Source organism: Chrysemys picta, chromosome 12 (assembly GCF_011386835.1).
Source record: "Chrysemys picta bellii isolate R12L10 chromosome 12, ASM1138683v2, whole genome shotgun sequence".
NCBI classification, from domain to species: Eukaryota; Metazoa; Chordata; order Testudines; family Emydidae; genus Chrysemys; species Chrysemys picta.
In genome coordinates, this window is record NC_088802.1 from 7,439,864 (window position 1) to 7,458,636 (window position 18,773).

Below are 18,773 nucleotides of genomic sequence, written 5' to 3' on the forward strand. Positions count from 1 at the left end.
ACACAACTTTCCAAAGGAAGTGAGGTGGAAGAGGGGAAACTGCCAAATGTATTAATAAATTATTTAGTTGTAAATATAGAAGAGTTCCTATAATGAGTGTTGCACCTGTACACAATGGGGTTCCCAACCATATAATAATTGTATTAATACTGGGCCTGATCTTGGGCCAAGGACCTGTCTACCCTTATAGTGAGAACCGGGAATTCTTATTCATAATCTGTAGATCAGGCTACAGTCCCACCCCCTCAGGCTGAGAAGCAGCTAATTAATTATGGCACAGGTGGGGCTGGTCCCATTTCCCTTTAAAGGGGCCAGTCAGCCTGTGACAGGCTACAGTGCGGCCAACCCCACCCATTCCAAAATCATGAGCCGAATTTCCCCCTCCCCCCCAAATCATGAGATGTGATTTTTTCAGTCAAAGATTTTAAATTTGGGGCTTTGAGCCTCCCCAGTACACTCAGCTCATCTTCTCAGGCTTTTCTCCGCACCACAAAGACGAGACACCTGCTGTTAATTGAAAGCTGCAGTTCTCTAAACATCACATGACTCCTGGAGCAGAGGCTTGAGGGAAAGCACCAGATATCACGAGACTGTGATGAGCTGCCCCACTGTGTGTGTCACAGTCTCCTGACGTCTGCTGCCATTTGAGCCAGGGGATCTCAGCTCCACAGACAGCAGCCCCGAAAGCAAAGGAAGCTGAAGCTGCATTGAGGATCTGGTCTATTGTCCTTACTTGGAACTTGCTTCTAGAGGTGGTCTAAAAACATTTCCGCAAAACATTTTGAAATTTCAAAGTTATTTCAAATCCTCCAAAATTGACCCAGCTGGTCTCTCTCTCTCTCTCTCTGTTTTGGATGCAGTATTTTTTTAACATTTCCCCCCTAAATTTTTAAATCCGCAGTTTTATTAAATTTTCCATCAAAAATGTGATAGCCAAGATAGACAGATGATATGTATGGGAACGCATGGATAGCTAGAGCTAGAAAGTGCCTATGGGGGTGGATGGGTAAATATCTAACAACTGGGCACAATTTTGGCATCTCCCCACCCCAGCCTCACGGTGAGTCTCCCATAGAACACAAAGTAGGGTTGCCAACTCTGACTGAAGCTATTCCGGGAGATCCCCCCCCCCAGTATGACGTAATGTCATTTCTTAAAATATCCTATTAAAATTTCCGGGATTGCTTTCAATAGTCACCGAGAGACGGATGCTGATTCCGGGAGACTCCAGGCCAATCCTGGAGGGTTGGCAACCTGAAATGGGGGTAGTCTGGGGGGCAGTTATGGGAAAGCTGAATTGTGCTCTCCGTGCACAGGGGGGACATATCTGGGGTTAGCTTTTCAGAAAAGCTCTGCTCCCATTTAGGTGCCAGATTTCCAAAAGCAGTGGGAGCATAAACTAAGTCCGCTTCTTCCTCCCCCTCCTACAAGTCCTGTGTGCAGTGGGGTGTGGGTGGGTGACTGCTCCCCCCGACAGACCCGTCTACCCGGTTATCATTTGGATTGTTTACTACAAATCAATGGCAATATTTCCCCATGTTTCTTTCAAAAATGCCCTGAATCCTTTGTCTCTCTGGGTCCCCACCCCCACCTTCTAAATGGAAAAGCACTAAGTTAAAGATGGATTCCAGTATCATGTGACATGGTCACATGTCACTGACAGACTTCATTCTCCATTCTTCCCCACACACCCAGGAAGGTTTGCAAGTAAACAGACCATTTACAACCAATGGTTCTAGTCAATGGGAGTCATCAAGTTTCCAAACCACCATTAATGGCCTACACTTTGCATAAGTACAATAGAACATCAGAGTTATACTTCATATTTCTAGCTTCAGTTACAAGAATGATACAGTCATACAGATAGGATGGACACACTAAGTAGACTATAAGCTTTGTAATGATACCTTTCAAGAGGCCTTTTTCATAAAGCATATTCCAGTTACATTATATTCACACTCATAAGCCTATTTCCATAAAACATTATGGAGTGCAACGTCACAGCCTCATTCCGGAGTAAGAGTGCCTTATTTGGAGGGCGCCTAATTCCGAGCTGTGGATTCTGCTGGGTGGCTAGGCCCCTACATGCTAGGTTTTGAAACACTGAGCGTTGCAATGCCTAAGACCCTCTTTGGCCTGGGCCTTATAGCTGTGCAAGCCCCACTGAAAGAATGGGGCTGCACAGAGGTCACCAAGGCAGTATGGGAAGAGGATTGGGGAAGGAAGTTGCCTGAGGGAGGGTCACTGTGGGGAAAATTTGGCTTGCAGTTTTTCCCTTGTATATGGGGCACATTTGATAGATTTGCTGAGAAGTAATAAGCCTGAAGCCTCCAATGCCAGTTATTTAATTCTTATTTCAAAGCGGAGCTGCAATTTGAACCTTCAGACTCTCGAGTCCCCCCTTGTATCAGTTCCCTTTGCAGAGGCATCGGGTTTGCTGCAGATCCAGTTTCGCTCAATGTAGCATCTCGAAGAGCTGACGGTGTCGTCACTCAGGAACGTGCAGTCCGAGTCCCCTCGAATGACGAACCTGGAACGAACAGGTGAGATGACGCTAAGAGAGGGACACTCCACGTTGTGAGGTTAGACAGACACAGCACTCTCAGGCTCCTCCCTGATAGGAGGGAATTTAATGTCTTGAGCCAATCAGGGGACAGAGAGTACCGAGGCAGCATTTTCAAAAGCACCTAAGCCCCATTTTCAACAGGGACACCAGCACTTAGGCTTAGATCCTCAAAGCTAACTTCCATTTATAAATACCTTTGAGGATCTGGGCCCTAAATGTCATTGAAAGCTAATGACATTTAGGCTCCTATGTCAATTTTGAAAGTGGGACTTAGCCATCTAAGTCACTTAGGAGCCTTTGAAAGTTTTACCTTAGAGCTAATTAAAAAAATAATAATGAAAACTCAGGTTTCAGAGTAGCAGCCGTGTTAGTCTGTATCCGCAAAAAGAACAGGAGTACTTGTGGCACCTTAGAGACTAACAAATTTATTAGAGCATAAGCTTTCGTGGACTACAGCCCCTTCTTCGGATGCATATAGAGTGAAACATATATTGAGGAGATATATATACACACATACAGAGAGCATGAACAGGTGGGAGTTGTCTTACCAACTCTGAGAGGCCAATTAAGTAAGTGAAAAAAAAACTTTTGAAGTGATAATCAAGATAGCCCAGTACAGACAGTTTGATAAGAAGTGTGAGAATACTTACAAGGGGAGATAGATTCAATGTTTGTAATGGCTCAGCCATTCCCAGTCCTTATTCAATCCTAAATTGATTGTATCTAGTTTGCATATCAATTCCAGCTAATTCCAGTTAATGAAAACTCAGTTTCCTTCCCCCAAATTTTTGAGCTCCTGACATTGTTTTCATTCCCCAGGGCTCAAAATGGACCTGGTTTTCATTTCTTTAAAAAGTTTTTGGTCACATTTTTCCCTTCCAAAAATTGTCGTTTTTTTAACAACAACAATTTTCATTTTCAAAACTGACTGGGAAACAGGACGCAAACAAGAAAGTGGATCAAAAATTTCAATACAAAGTTTCAAACATTTACAAAAAGAACCACGCTGGACATTTTTTCACAAGTTTTCCATTTGGAAAAAAGGGCCATTTTTTGACATACCCCCCACCTGCAAACTTTTAATTCTAAATACATTTCTGTCAGCTCTAGAAATGGAAAGGATTTAAAGCTGTACAGCCCGTTTCACCCCGGGGTTGAAATCAATGGAGTTACACCCCAGTTTTACATCAGTGGTGAATCAGGCCTCTGTTATTAAAGTTACCCCCCTCAGGGTGCTACTCTATGTGAGACGATTACACTTAATATCCCCAAACTCCACACCACTGATTTCTTTTCTGATAAGAAGCCAACTTGCCAGGTCCCAGAAATCCACTCCCACCCAGTAGGGGAGAACATGGGTGGCAACAGGAGACACAAGATAGGTTTTCCACATTTCTAAATTGTAGGTCAAGAACCCTGGCTGGCTGCCACCACCGCAGCTGGGATTTTACATGGCTTCGACCAAAAGCCTGACAGTCAGTATGAAGAGAAAGAAAAGGACTCACGAGTTGTTGAATTCCAAACCGTTGGGCCATTTCCACCCCTGACCGGGTTCCCTCCGGAGGCCGATCCACGGATCCGTTCTGACTTTAAAGCGCAACATGAAAATCTTACAAGAAGAAAAGCAAAGGGGGACGCAGTTATATGCAAAGGCCACAGACAATTCCACCAAGCATTATCTTCCTGCATTACTGTAGAAGAACAATCAGGACCCCATGAAATCTGCAGCCACGGAATTCACCGCTGGAGGAAGAATTGTGTTCTACAGTGTCAGCTTTCTTGCCTGAGTCTGCAGAGAGCCTGAGACAATAGCTCTGAGATGGGGGAGCTGCCCAGAATGTGACTTATGCATCAACGACTGCCTCAGTCTACAGAGAGTCTGATCTAATAGGTCTGAGAGTGGCATGAACTGTCCTGTGCACCACCATGATGTGTCAACTCTGAAACCTAAAGACGACTGTGACGTCATGGAAATATGGTGAGTGTAAATCTGATGTAACTGGAATATGCTTTATGCAAAAGGTCTCTTGTAAGGTATCATAACAAAGGTTATAAACTACTGAATATATTCCTCCTATTTGTATGAATGTATCATTCTTGTATCTGAAGCTAGAAATATGAAGTATAACTCCGAGGTCCTATTGTAATTACGCACAGTGTGGGCAATTAATGGTTGTTTGGAATCTTGATGGTTCTCATTGACTAGAACAATTGACTGTAGATGGCTCTGTTTACTTGCAAGCCTCCACTGCCTATGTGCGGGCCAGTCCTGAAAGAATGGAGGGGGGCTCACAGGATATGTGAACATGTCACATGACACTAGAATCTATCTTTAACCTGGTGCTTTTACATTTAGAAGGAGGGGTGGGAACCCAGAGAGAGACAAAGGATTCCCATCTTGTGCCAAAGCTATACAAGGGAGTGGAACAAAACAAAGGGAGCAGCCAGTCATGGAGAAATCCCCTAGTTACCATCTGAGTTGGAATTAACAATGATTATACCAGGGGAAAGGATTGGGCCCAGACTAGGAAGGAGTTTAGTCAGTGAAAGAAGCTTTTTGGAACATCTCTAAGGGTGAGATTTATCTGTATTCAGTTTCTTAATGTATTAGGCTTAGACTTGCGTGTTTTGTTTTATTTTGCTTGGTAAATTACTTAAATCCTACTTTTTATGCTTAATAAAAGTCACTTTTGTTTATTAATTAACCCAGAGTAAATGATTAATATCTGGGGGAGCAAACGGCTGTGCATATCTCTCTATCAGTGTTATAGAGGGCGGACAATTTAGGAGTTTACCCTGTATAAGCTTTATACAGAGTAAAGCAGATTTATTCAGGGTTTGGATCCAATTGGGAACTGGGTGCTGGAGATAGGTGACCTGCTGAGCAGTTTTGGTTAAAGTCTGCAGCTTTGGGGGCGTGGTCCAGACCTGGGTCTGTGTTGCAGCAGGCTTACGTGTCTGGCTCAACAAGGCAGGGTTCTGGAGTCCCAAGCTGGCAGGGAAAATGGCTCAGAGGTAAATTCAGCACGTCAGGTGACAGTCCCAAGGGGGTCTCTGTAACCAAACCCGTCACTATGACAATTTAGGCATTGTCAATACATAAGATGTGCAGCAGGTCAATCACCGTCTCGCAAGCAGCCTTGTGATTTGGGGGAAAGCTTCTTATTCTCCTCCTGCACTAGCAACTAGACTCTTTGGGGCTGAGACCAAGCATGAAAAATGATGTGCTAAGATTTTTTTTGAAGAAAGTGAGAAGGCATTTAGTTGGAGGAGGGGAGAACTAGATTCATAATGGGGCAGGACAGTCTTTTCATTTTGTGTTTGTACAGCGCCTAGCACAGAGGTCCCAGTCTATGATGAGGGCCCCTAGGTGCTACAGTAATAAATATTATTATTATTAATAGACATGGCCTGTCAATCTTCTGTGAAATCTCTGCCACGACTTCATTAAAAGAGGCAGATTCAAATTCAACTACCAGAATTTCCATTCCACTTCCATTCCTCCTGCCACTAGAGGCACCAGAGGCTTTGCTGAGCTGTGCATGACTCATTCCTGACTATTACAAACTCCGTGTGTTGTGGTTGCTATAAAAAAAAAATAATCTATGCATTTGTTTCCTTCTTACCAGGTCCTGCTCACTATCAATCACAGCCAGGGAGGCGTTGAGTGCAGAGCACTGGCTCTGGCTGTAGGTCCAATTCCCTTCCATCTCTGAGAAATAGTAGCATTTTCCTCGGTACCCGATCCAGCTGTCTGGGCAGGAGGGGCCTGGACAGGAGACTGGATACGAGGCGGCAGGGGAAGGAGAACTGGTCACATGGGATTTGGTTGCCAGCACTGAAAGTGAGAGAGTGAGAACAGTTAGATTCTCTCCTCCACTTCTGGACTGGGAAGCAGAATAAGCCCCAAATATTCAGGCTTTGTGGAAGGAAAGAGGCAGCCCATGGTTTCAACCACAGCTGGTCAGAAAATGGGTTTCCACCCCCTGCAGAAAACGCTGAATTTTGGGCGATCAAACTCTAAGATATTTTGATTTGGAAACGCTGCTGCAGTGTCTCGTGGGAGTTGTAGTTTGGGTGCCTCATTTCCCCATTCTCTATATTCCAGGCTCCCTGGTCAGACTACGTCTTCCATGATGCACCCCAGTCTCTCAACTTGGTGATGGGAAGTGTTGCATCACGGGAGTTCCTGGCTATAACACATTGTAGGGATGTAGTCCAGCTGGCAAACCCAGCCCATAAAGGAGAATGTTGCCAGGTGTCTGGTTAGTCCAGTTGAAAAGGGACCTGTGCAGTGTTCGGTCAGCACTGCTGACTGGACACCAAAAATACGGTTAGCGCAGTAACCGCGGTTGGTCTCTACCACCAGGAGGGTGGAGGAGGAGGGATCCTGCTGGAGGAGGAAGGATCCTGACCATGCACAGTGCTTGAGGAGCGGGGCCAGCAGCCAGGCTGGCTGCCTGTGATGGCCCATCCCGCCTTCTGATCCCCCCAGGGCCCTGGCTCTCTCCGGCCCCTTGCTCTAGGGACAGACTCGCGCCCCCCCCCCCCTCCCGCTGTGCTCCAATTGAGCAAGCAAGCAGGTTTCGCATGAGCTTTCAGCTGAAAACTTTCTGGTTTTCCATCATTTGGTTTTGCAATGGGGGGGGGGGGGGTGGAATCAAGTTTTCTATAGGAAGCAGACACTCTTCATTAAAAATTTCACTTAGGCAAAACCCCATGAAATAGGCAGCATCTTTTAGCAGATTTCTGTAAGAAATCAGGCGCTGGCGGTGAGGAACAAACTTTCTATAATTCCCTACTGCAGGATTTGTTACATCTTTCTTTGAAGTATCTCGCCATCTTCGGAGACTGGAGACAGGTGGACCTCGGGTCTGACCCAGTCTGATAACATTCCTAAAGCATTACAAGGTGCATTACATCTGCAAATGGACACAACAGTTGGGGGCGGAGATGAACTGGCTGTACATTAGGGGTTAGGTGGAGGATGGGGAACAGCCTCGTGGCCGTATACCCTACAGAAGAAAAGGGATAGGTCAGGGGAAGATGTGTCTTAGCTAAAGCCTTTTTGAGATCTGCTGGAATGGGAGAGACTGGTCCTGTGATCAAGGCTCTGGGCTAGGACTTGGAAGCTCTGGGTTCAAATCCTCTCTCTGCCACTGACTCCCACAAGGGGGAGACTTGATTTTTCGGCTGCCTGACTTGAGATACCTCAGCAGGGTTGACTCCCATGGGCCCCATAGACTTCATGGTTGTGGTATCCAGCACCTTTAACGATCAGGCCCCTTTAAGTGGTCTCTAGTCAGCCAGCCAAACTAATACAATTAATCAGAGGCCACTTTTGAGAACTACGGCTCTAGTCTCTATGTCTCGGTTTCCCCACTTCTAAAATGGAGACGGTAATAATTTCCTGGCCTGGGGAAGGGTCGGGGGGACAGGACGAATGTCCCTGGTTAAATCCTTCACTCCCTGGGAGGCGCTCAGCTACTACCGTGCTGGGGCGGAGCAAAGCAGAACCTCCACAGCCAGAAGCCAGGAGGACAATGTGTGAGTTTGTAGCAATCCCAGCGCTCAGAGAACGCAAAGACCGGGGGAAGTAAAGGTGGCCACACACCTGCTAAAACGATGAGAATTATAGCCACAGTTATGCCTGCGATTCCAGTTACGACTTTGAGACAAGTGGCCTTCCCACATTTACACACAGGAACTGAAAGAGAAAGAGCCATGAATCCCGAGGGCTGTTCTAGCGGAGGGACTAGCCAGTCACCAGACTTATTAGCCAACAAAACAAAAATAAAACCTGGCTGATTTGCAGTTAACCCTTAACGTTGAGAAAGGGGAACAAGAGTGAAAATTCGATACAGGCCACTCAGCTATCAATAGTAGAGCTGGTCTGAAAATGGCTTTTTTAATCCCTTGGATAGTTGAAAAAAATAGAAAAAAAAAAAAGAAGTTTTAATCAAACTTTTCCTAGGAAATTTTTGATTTTTCACTCCTCCCTCCCCACCCCCACCCCCCCAAAAAATATCAACAGCAAAACTATTTTTATTTGGAAATACCATCATAGTGACTCATGGGTGTTGTAGTTCAAGCATCTCATGCTCCCATTTCTCTCTATAGGAGGTGCTCCCTAACCAGACTACAGCTCCCATGATGCATCAGGGTCTCCCTTCTTTGCAAGGGGAAGTTGTGCATCAGGGAGTCTCCGACTGTGGTGCATCATGGGAGATGTAGTCCAGATGCAGAGCCCAACCCATAAAGAATGGGGACATGAGGTAACCAAACTATAACTCCCATGAGGCACTGTGGCAACATTTCCAAACAGAAATCTATTTCCAAAGGAAGCAGACATGTTTAGCATAAAAAAAAAAAAGTTTGTTAAAAGACCCCGGTTTAGATGGAAAATTTTCCACAGAAAAATTTGATTCTTCATCAAAAAAACTGAATGCCTGAAAAAAGAATTATTTTGGTTTGGAAATGCTGCTGCAGCATCTCATGGGAGCTGTAGTTAAAGCCTGGCCCATGCAGGAGAATGGGCGCATGGAAGCACTCGATCTCCCCTGACGCACCACCTCCCCTCTCCGAGAGGGGAGACCACAGTGCTTAATGGGAGATGTAGTTCAACCAGGCAGCTGGGCCTATACAGGGGAATGAGGGCATGAAGTACCCGAACTACAACTCCCACAAGGCACCATGGCAGAATTTCCAAATCAAAGCATGTTGGGTTTTGATTTTTTGCCTCCCACCCTATCCCCCCAAATAAAAGGTCTTCTGCTGGGGGGTGGAACCCAAAGAAACAAAAACACACACACTCCACCTCCCTCCCACACACACATTTTCCAAGTAGCTCTAGTGCTGAGGTCTTCTGAAAATCTGGCTGAGGACCATTGAAAATTCTGGCCTAAGCACTTCTCTACTCTTACTTTTCCAGGAAAGTAATTGCTGTAGTTACCACAAGGATGTTGTGGGATTGTGTTTGGGCCAGGGAAACTACAAGATACTCTCTCTATTAAGAGATGGTCCGTGCTCCAAGAGTGTGAGAGATGTCCCTGACTTATGACATCTCAACATTAACCCTGACTGGCGTAACAAGAAACATTTAACATTCAAATGAGGAACTCTCGTTTTGACATCGACGCACACAACGCTGCAGGTTATTGCCAGAGATAAGACACGCAACGCATGCAGCCATTGGCCTAAATACTTATGTTGTAATTTGGCTTACCCTCTTGGTCACGATACAGAATGCTTTCCTCTAGCTGGATGGGTGACTTGGTGCTTTGGGTCTCCGGCCAAATCAATTTTTCCCCTGCCAAGGTAAAGACAAGTCCCAAGTAGCAACAAATCACAGCAGAAGGAGACATGGACTCTAGACTTTTACGCCAGCTGAGGATCTGGCCCGAAATATCCAACACCCTTTCGTTCTGTGGTGTCTCTGTTCTGTCTCAGCTCTGTCTGGAATTCTTTTGGCTTACTTTGAAAGGTGCTGAGACACTGCAAACTCCCACAATGATTCCTCACCCCGGTGAAAGTTGGACCCATCCCTGACACTCAGGAACCGATCCCGGCTGAGACCACGTTTCCTCCCCACCCCCAACAAAGAAAAAGAAGAGGCAGGAGGGACTGTCAAATTACCTGACTCCTGCTTCTCTAGGTCAAGATGTTGATGTTGAACGGCAATCGTCTCCATTTTTGCTCTCAGAACAGAACTGGCTGGGAACCACAACGTCCGTGTCTCCTGACCAACTTTTCTGGGTCAGCTGTAACAATCACAGCTCTAGGTTCTTTCCTTTCAAAGGCTTCTCCAGTAGGTGGCAGTGTCTGACCAGTTCTTATATGCCAGGCTAAAACAGGATGGATTAAATTAAATTACAGTGACATTTCAGAATAGGTGAAAATCATTCAAACTGCCGGAAGTCAGCATACCAAGCAGATTGCCACAATGGCTCAGGAGAGTTTTGTGGCTGTATCTACGCTGTGAGCACTCCCTCGTGCATCTCATGTGTAATAAATAAGTCCCCCCTTTGAGCTACAGCTACAGCCCTTAGGGGGCATTTGGGAGAGCTCAGAAAACAGATCAGTAACTCCTCACTCAACGGTGTAGTTCTGTTCCTGAAAAATGCGACTTTATGCGAAACGATGTTAAGTGAATCCAATTTGCCCATAAGAATTAATGTAAATGGGGGGTTAGGTTCTAGGGAAATTTTTTTCACCAGACAAAAGACATTATATACATATACAGTATAAGTTTTAAGTATCAGGGGGTAGCCGTGTTAGTCTTTATCTACAAAAACAACAAGGAGTCTGGTGGCACCTTAAAGACTAACAGATTTATTTGGGCATAAGCTTTCGTGGGTAAAAACCTCACTTCTTCAGACGCAAGTATAAGTTTTAAACAATTTTAAACAGTTTAATATTGTACACAGCAATGAGGAGTGTGAAGCTTGGTTGAGGTGGTGGAGTCAGAAGGTGGGATATTTCCCAGGGAATGCCTTGCTGTTAAATGATGAACTAGCACTCGGCTGAGCCCTCAAGGGTTAATACGCTGTTGTTAATGTGGCCTCACACTCTACAAGGCAGCATGGACTGAGGCAGGAAGGAGGAAACACAATAGATGCAGGGCAGTGACTGCAAACACTTCCCTGCAAAAACTGAGCATGATGATGAGCCCACGCTATCCAGCTGGAGCGCACCGCTCCCTCCTCCTGACAGCACATGCACAGCTGCGCAGGTGCTGACTTTCCAAAGTGCTGGGGGGTGCATGCATGAGTGAGAGACAGACATGCATTGCCCCTTTAAGTACGCTGACCCCACTTCAAGTTCATTGCCCTTTTAAGCAGATCAGTCAGTTCAGACAGGAAGCAACAGCTTCCAGCAAGCTCCCCCTCCCCCCCCCCCATTCTGTTCCCGAGCCCTGTCCCCTCCTCTGCTTTGTGGAGAGGGGGTCCGGAGCAGGGGGACATCCTGACAGGCAGGAGCAGTACAGCAGTGGGGGGAGGGACAGCTGAACTGCTGCTGGACAGCTGCCAAGCCACATACCTTGGCTTACAGGGAATTTAGGGGAGCTGATATGTCACCCCCAAGTTTCACCTCACTTAAAAGATACTTGCTGTCAAAGTCAGACATAAACACACAAAAGTGTCACAGCCACTATTACCGACAAGTTGCTGACTCTCTCTTTTTTACCATAGAATTATAAAAAAAAAAAAAAAAAATCAATTGGAATATAAATATTGTACTTACATTTCAGTGTGGAGTATACAGAGCAGTGTAAAAAAGTCATGGTCTGTATGAAATTTTAGTTTGTACTGACTTCGCTAGTGCTTTTTAATGTAGCCCAGTGGTCCCCAACGCGGTGCCCGTGGGCGCCATGGCGCCCGCCGGGGCATCTATGTGTGCCCGCGTACTGGCCGGCGGACGAGCATCCGCCGAAATGCTGCCGAGAAGCAGCTGCATCCAGAGGCGTCACCACCAAAATGCCACTGATTCTCGGTGGCCACACCTATTGATGTTGCCACCGCGCCTCCGCCGGCCATGGTCCTCCGTGGCTCGTCGTCCGGCGCACGGCAGATGAAAAAGGTTGGGGACCACTGATGTAGCCTGTTGTAAAAGCAGGCAAATGTCTAGATGAGTTGACGTACCCCTGGAAGACCTCTGCGTATCACACGTACCCCTGATTGAGAACCACTGCGTGTAGCTAATCCTCCTCTCCGAGAGGTGGTAGCTAGGTTGACTGAAGAATTCTTCCGTTGACCGAGCCATGTCTACACAGGGTTAGGCTGACATAACCACCTCACACAGGGTGTGAAATTTATCACAGCCCTGAGCAACGCAGCTAGGCCTGATCATTCTTAAGTGTAGACCAGGGCACAGTCTCAGTGCAAAAACTCCAAGTGATGACGAATTAAGGTGCTCACTCACCTGTGCACTAGCTGATCTTTTCCACACTGGAAGTAAAGGCCTTTTTGATCTTGCAACCTCTGTGAGGGAGCGCTGCCCCTGGGCGGCTGCTAGCTACCCATTTTGCTGTAATAGGTGAGGCCCCCACAGCACTTCCTTCCAGGGTCACAGTGTATTGTCACAACTACCAAGGCTCTTGGATTTCCGTGCGCCGACTGCTCGCTTGCGATCAGGCCTGTTAGAGACAAGAGAGTGGTTGGCTGGAGCAGCTTTCGTTATCTGTGATTCGGTGCAAGCCCAATTTGGGGTAAGAAGTAAGGGAGGAATTAAGAGACATGCTGGATAAAAAACAGCCACGTTTTCAGCAGTGGCCTCTGATTTTGGGGTGTCCAATTTGAGACGCCATGGACATCATTTCCGGAGGTGCTGGACATGCACAGGTCCCACTGATTTCCCTTGTGGGTGCTTATCACTTTCTGAAAATCAGGCCCCTTTAAGGCATCTCAAACTGGGCACTCACAGGTCAAAATATCAAAAGAATTTTGCATAACAAGTACTCCTGGGGGAATTCTGCCCCCCAAAATTAAAAATTCTGCGCACAATATTTTAAAATTCTACAATATTCTGCATATTTTATTTGTCAAAATAACAATATAATCACACCAGTTTCAATTATTTCGGTCATTTATTTCAAAACATCTGTCAGCAAGTACAGCTGTAACAATACAGACCAAAAAAAAGATTCTGGTAATTTTTTTGTTTTTTGACAAATAGATTCCTTACCAGGCATATTAGCACAGAACTTTGAGTAATTTATTTAAATTACAGTACAGAAATGTATTTCCCACACCCGTCAGAAGCAGTGCAAAGGCTTGGGGGAGTCAGGGGTAACGAAGGAGCTGAGGGACAGGGAAGGAGCCTGGAGTGACCCGGATGGTTGTTGGGTGTGAGTGGGAGAAGTATGGAACAGGGGTTTGTTTGGGGTGGGTTTTTTTTTGGGGGGGAGGGGGGATTGTTAGAGAGTTGTGGAGCCTCCCCCATGCAGACCCTGGCTGACCCCAAGCCTCTGCCATTCAGTCAGGCACATCTTCCCCTGTCCCAGCATCCCCATCCCTATATGTCTCTGCAGCCTCCTCCCCAGTCCCCATGTGGCCCCACCCTCATTCAGCCATTGGCTCAGTGCTGTCACCCCACTAGCTCCTAACACTCACGGCCTGATCCACGGCGGCCCGCTCCTTGTTATCTCTTCTACACAGAGCGAAGTGGATATCCAATGGTACTACACCCGCCTGGGGGCCCTTTAGTCTCACTTTGCATTAAAATAACCCCCACCACGAAGCACAGGGCAAGAGAAACCAGGCCCAAGGAAATGAAGTGCTCAAACAACTAGTATATCCCCTTAAAAGCAAATTCCACTATTGGTGACAGGTTTCAGTGGTAGCCCTGTTAGCCCTATATGCATCCGAAGAAGTGGGCTGTAGTCCACGAAAGCTTATGCTCTAATAAATTTGTTAGTCTCTAAGGTGCCACAAGTACTCCTGTTCTTCTTTTTGCGGATACAGACTAACACGGCTGCTACTCTGAAACCTGTTAGTCTGTTTCAGAAAAGAAAAAAAGGAAAAAAAAAGGAGGAGTCCTTGTGGCACCTTAGAAACTAACACATTTATTTGGGCATGGACTCCTCGGGGTTGTTTTTTGTTTGTTTGTTTTTGTTTCCCCCTATTGGTGTTTCTCATGAAACAGAGGAAAAAATCCACAACCTTGCTCCTCAGACGCTCACAAATTCCTTAATATCGAGCTGACATTTATCAACACACCCACGTTCCCTCCCACAGCCCCCACCTTCTTCTGCTAACTTCCAAACCGCTAGAGGCCCCTTCTCCGCCTAACCCGACACACAAATTTGCACTGGATTAACACAACCACTTCCATTAAACCAGTGTGAACGCCTGTGTTAACACCCTATTAACCTGTTCCCAAAGGAGCTGAGCTAAACCAGAAAAAAAAAATCTGCTTTTAAACCAAACTAAGAGCATTTGCAGGGGTTTAACAAGCTGTTTAAATTCACGCTGTCGGTGCCATTTTCCTTCACAAACAAGCCCTGAATCTAGGCAAGCCTGAAGTTTTGTTTCCTGTTTTAGCTCGCGGCCATTAACCACCACCAGAGTCAAACAACAAACGACTGGGGAGAGTCTGGACCCCGACCCCCCTTTGCAGATCTGTTGGCTTAGCTAATCTGAGTTGACTGGCAGTCAACTAACAAGTTAAAAAGCCTATAAAGAAAACAAGGCCCGTGGGTGCTCAGAGCCACTCCGGTAACAGCCCCACACGTAGGGTGACCAGACAGCTAGTGTGAAAAATTGGGACAGAGGGTGGGGGGTAATAGGAGCCTATATAAGAAAAAGACCCAAAAATCGGGATAGTCCCTATAAAATCAGGACATCTGGTCACCCTACCCACATGCTGCCTCTCTCCGTGCCCTAACAGCCCCACCCCCCGCAGCCACCCTGGCTGTCTACGGAGCTCGCTGTCCCCTCTGGTCCCTCCCTAGGCTGATTGCCCCTTTCGCCCAAGCCCCTGTAACAGCAGAGCCGCCACTTACCCCAACCCCTGCAGCAGCTCTACAGAAGTGAAACAAACACACAGGATGACGTACTTATGTCATCAGTGACTGCATGGGAAAAAACAACTGATCTGCATAGCCCCACCCCTTATATCCCACCCCCACGGGTCACAACAGCCCAGATCTGGGGCCCTTCCTACCGCAACTGATCGTCTGTCTGAAAGGGGCGGGGGTATTGGTAAAAAATAGTCTGTCAGGGGTGTGAAAAATCCACACCACTGAGAGAAAACAGCTACACCAACCTAGCCCCTGTGTAGACAGCACTGTTCTTCCATCGACCTAGCTATCGCCTCATGGGGAGGGATTGCCTACCCCAACTGGGGAACCCTCCCTTTGGCATAGGCAGCGTCTACACTGACCTGCTGCCTGCAGAAAATGTGGGATCTGCGATCGGGGGATTTTCCCAGTTGAGTGGGTCAGGTCCCTGCTATATCAGTGACCCTGCAGAGGAAGTGTTGCAGCTTCACTCAGTATTCAACAGAGCTGCTTGAAAAAATTAATGATCTCAGTTTGGAAATATGTATGCATGTGCTTAATTTATACTAGTGCAAGTAATTCCACTGATGTCCTAGGGGCTGTTCCCAGGAGTAAAGTTAAGCACGTGCATAAGTGCAGGATCTAAAAAGTGTTTTGAGGGGAAAAATATGTCAGAGACATTGTTTGCAATTTTTATTTTTTGACAAAATTTCATTTTTAAATTTTTCTTTTCTGTATGGTGGGCGGTGTGGTGTGGAATCATACACACTTTAAAAAAAAAATTCTTTTTTTCCAAGTTGCAAAAGAGCTTAAATGAAGTGAGAGAAAGTCGGGAGGAAAATCTACTCACTTTTTTTTCCACTGCCCTTAAAAAAATTCTTCCCTTTTTTTTTTCCGGCTAAAAAACAAAACAAAACAAAAACAGAAAAAATGGGATTTCTCCTCCAATTTTGCAATGGGAAAACCAATTTTTTCTTAAATGTCATTAAAAACAAAAAAAGATGAGAATGAATGTTTCGGTGAAGAACATCATCAAAACCCCATTTCTCATTTGAAAAAAAAATTCAACAGGGTCTAATTTGCAGGCCTTGATCTCGCAAATACGCAGCTTTGCTGTGGTGGCATTGAAACCGATGAGATCCCTGACCCGAGGAAATTGTGAATGTGAGTTAGCGTTTCCAGACTCCCAGCCTTACCTTCAGGGCCGACGCGACCCATTAGGCGACCTAGACGGTCGCCTAGGGCACCGGAATTTGGGGGGGCGGTGACCACAGTGGCCGGATCTTCGGCCACGCCGGTTGGGGGCGGCATTTTGCCGGCGGGATCTTCCGCCGCCCCTGTTGGGGGCAGGACCTTCCACCGCCTAGGGCGGCGGAGTAGCTGCCGGCACTCCTGCTTACCTTGTACTTCCTGTGTGGCTGTTTTCAAATGCACAGTGACCCAGAGCTCTGGATAGAGAAGCAACCACTGGGGGTGGAGTGTGGGTAAAACCAAACCCCAACCAAATACATAACAAATGTAATATTCACCCCTCCCCCACAGAGCAGAGCTAATGAGAAAGCCCTCTGATTTCACACCGCACAACCCCCACGCAGAAAGGGAAGCTGTGGAAGACAGCTAAAGCCACCGGATTCAGAACTGTGCATTTAGTCTGTGTGTATTATGGTAGCATCTAGAGCCCCCCACCAGGTATTGGAGCCCCATGGCGCTGGGTGCTGCACGCACATTGTATATAACAATAAGACCATCCCAGCCTACCGCTGCTCACAGCCCAGGGCCCTGATCCGGCAAAGACCTGTGCACGTGCTTAACGCTACTACCATGAGTAGTCCCATAAGATCTGGGCAGGGGGAGGTGCCTGCATTTGTGGGAGGTGCAGGTGGCTGGGGGAGTTGTCCATTAGAGGGCTTGAGGGGGCATCTGGGCAGGGGGTGTCTCCTCCATTGAGGGAGGGGGGACACAGGAAGGAGGGAGGTTCTGGTTCTCCACTGGGCAGGTGGGGCGAACAGGAATGTGGGCAGGGGGGCAGCCTCCTCTCTTGGACACTTATGCTCTGGGAGCCCCAACCTAGACCCCAGCATCACCCCTCCCCCCCATCCAGCACTAACTGCAGCATCAAGGCCCCAGCTCATCCCTCTGCAGCCAGCTGCTCTGTGCAGGATGGAGCACGCGCCGGCCTGGGGATGGGGTGGGGTTGCTCCCTTCTGCAGCTGCCGACTGAGCACCGGGGACACGCAGAGGCTCATATCTTGGGGCAGGGGGGGAGGTGTCAGCCAACGGCATTGGGGCAGCACCGATGCCCATTGTGCAATCGCTACTCCGCAGCATTGCTCAGGGGGGATTTCCTGGCAGCGCCGCCCCTTGTGTCAGACGGTGGCGTTACTCCCTCACCGCGGCTCTGGCCCGTTGTGCCTTACAAGAGGAAAAGCTAATCGTGGGATCTGTCTGCCTTGGGCAGCTGTTTAGCACTAAGCCCTGTGCTCTCTGGGCTCCGTACGGTCCCTGGGAGGAATCCCCTTCATGTGACAGTCCTTCTCGGGGGTCCACTCCCTCTCGGGGGTTAAGCCCTGCGCTCCAGCACCTCCTGGAACCACACCTCTCTGAGCTTTCTGCATGCCTGTCTCTCGCCTGGGCCCCCTCCACTCGCTCTGCACCCCGAGGGCCTCCACCCGCAGAGGGAACAATGCAAACCTTGTCTCTAGCCCGCAGTGACTCAGCCAGCGTAAAACCACAGGATTTATTGAATGCCTCAACCCAGCACACAAAGTTCTCAGGTCTTTTGGAGCTAGAAACGCCCAGCCCCATCCATCTGGGTCTGTCCCACGGCCTGGTAGCTCAAGCTGCTCTTTGGCCCCAGTCCAGTAGCCCCCTCCTTCCAGCCGACCATCCTGTATCATCACCTTCCCCAACAGCCCCTCCTCCGTCCTTTGTCTTCAGTCCCAGGCAAACAGGTCACCTGGGCCCTCTCTCTTCCATCAGCCTTTGTTCCCACCACTGGCCAGAACCAGCTGCCGTCCAAGATGGGATGGGCCTCCAATCACCAGTTGCTCGGGTACCCAATCTCCAGGCTGTTGTCCAGGGCCTTGGCAACAACAACCCCCCTCTCCCACCACCTCGTTAAACATGTAGCACACCGGGGAAACTGAGGCACACACAGCACTCATGCAGAACACTAAGAAAATCCCCCACTGTGTCACACTCCCCAAAGAGTTCACATGAGTTACCGTGTGATTGTTGCTACTTCAATATGTCTGGGAGCAGTGGAGTGATCTAAACTAACAATTTAGGGCACCCGAGCTGGCTCCCTTCCAGCTGCGTTGCATGGGGGCAGGGAGGGAAGGGAATGAGATGGCTGGCTTGTTAAAAGACTACAGTATTGTAGAGATGGTTGGAAATTTATCTTTGATGTTTTTAAATGAAAAATGGCTTTTTGAAGGAAAGAAGAACTTTAGTTTGCTGTGAAGATTTCCAATAAAAAAACTCCAAACCCAAACATCTGGGTTTTTTTTTTTTTAAATGAGAATGACTTTTTTTTTTTAATTTATCTGTAAAACTGACTTTTTCCGTCTTCTAAATTTTTTCAGGCTGGGATGCCCAAACTAAAACTCCCACGAAGAACCGTGGCAGCTCTAAATTGCACTAGTTCAGTGCAAACCATTCTAAATTGCCAGTTTTGGTTGGGCGTTTTCCTGGAGGTTTCAACACAGG

General features: G+C 47.4%; 1 protein-coding gene across 2 annotated transcripts; it reads right to left on the reverse strand.

Moving 5' to 3' along the window:
* Window positions 1-83: 83 nt before the first annotated feature.
* On the reverse strand, window positions 84-15,192 carry LOC101947273 (C-type lectin domain family 2 member B-like). Of its 2 annotated transcripts, XM_005312665.5 has the most exons (8): window positions 15,069-15,192; window positions 12,488-12,701; window positions 10,202-10,410; window positions 9,792-9,875; window positions 8,181-8,273; window positions 6,193-6,404; window positions 4,072-4,175; window positions 84-2,530 (listed from the first exon to the last, which is right to left on the reverse strand). In XM_005312665.5, exons 3-8 carry the CDS (start codon window positions 10,254-10,256, stop codon window positions 2,383-2,385), a joined length of 696 nt encoding a protein of 231 aa, XP_005312722.2. In that variant the 5' UTR covers window positions 10,257-10,410; window positions 12,488-12,701; window positions 15,069-15,192; the 3' UTR covers window positions 84-2,382. The 2 variants fall into 2 exon arrangements, with proteins under 2 accessions (XP_005312722.2, XP_005312723.2); XM_005312666.5 differs by lacking the exon at window positions 8,181-8,273.
* Between the last annotated feature and the right edge of the window lie 3,581 nt (window positions 15,193-18,773).

Bases quoted from the DNA above. Each gene is read 5' to 3' on its own strand.
- LOC101947273 (XM_005312665.5), bottom strand. From the start codon at position 10,256: ATGGAGACGATTGCCGTTCAACATCAACATCTTGACCTAGAGAAGCAG. The intron at 9,876-10,201 runs GTAATTTGACAG...TTACCTTGGCAG, and splicing joins CCTAGAGAAGCAGGAGTCAG to GGGAAAAATTGATTTGGCCG. The intron at 8,274-9,791 runs GTAAGCCAAATT...TTTCTCTTTCAG, and splicing joins TCTGTATCGTGACCAAGAGG to TTCCTGTGTGTAAATGTGGG.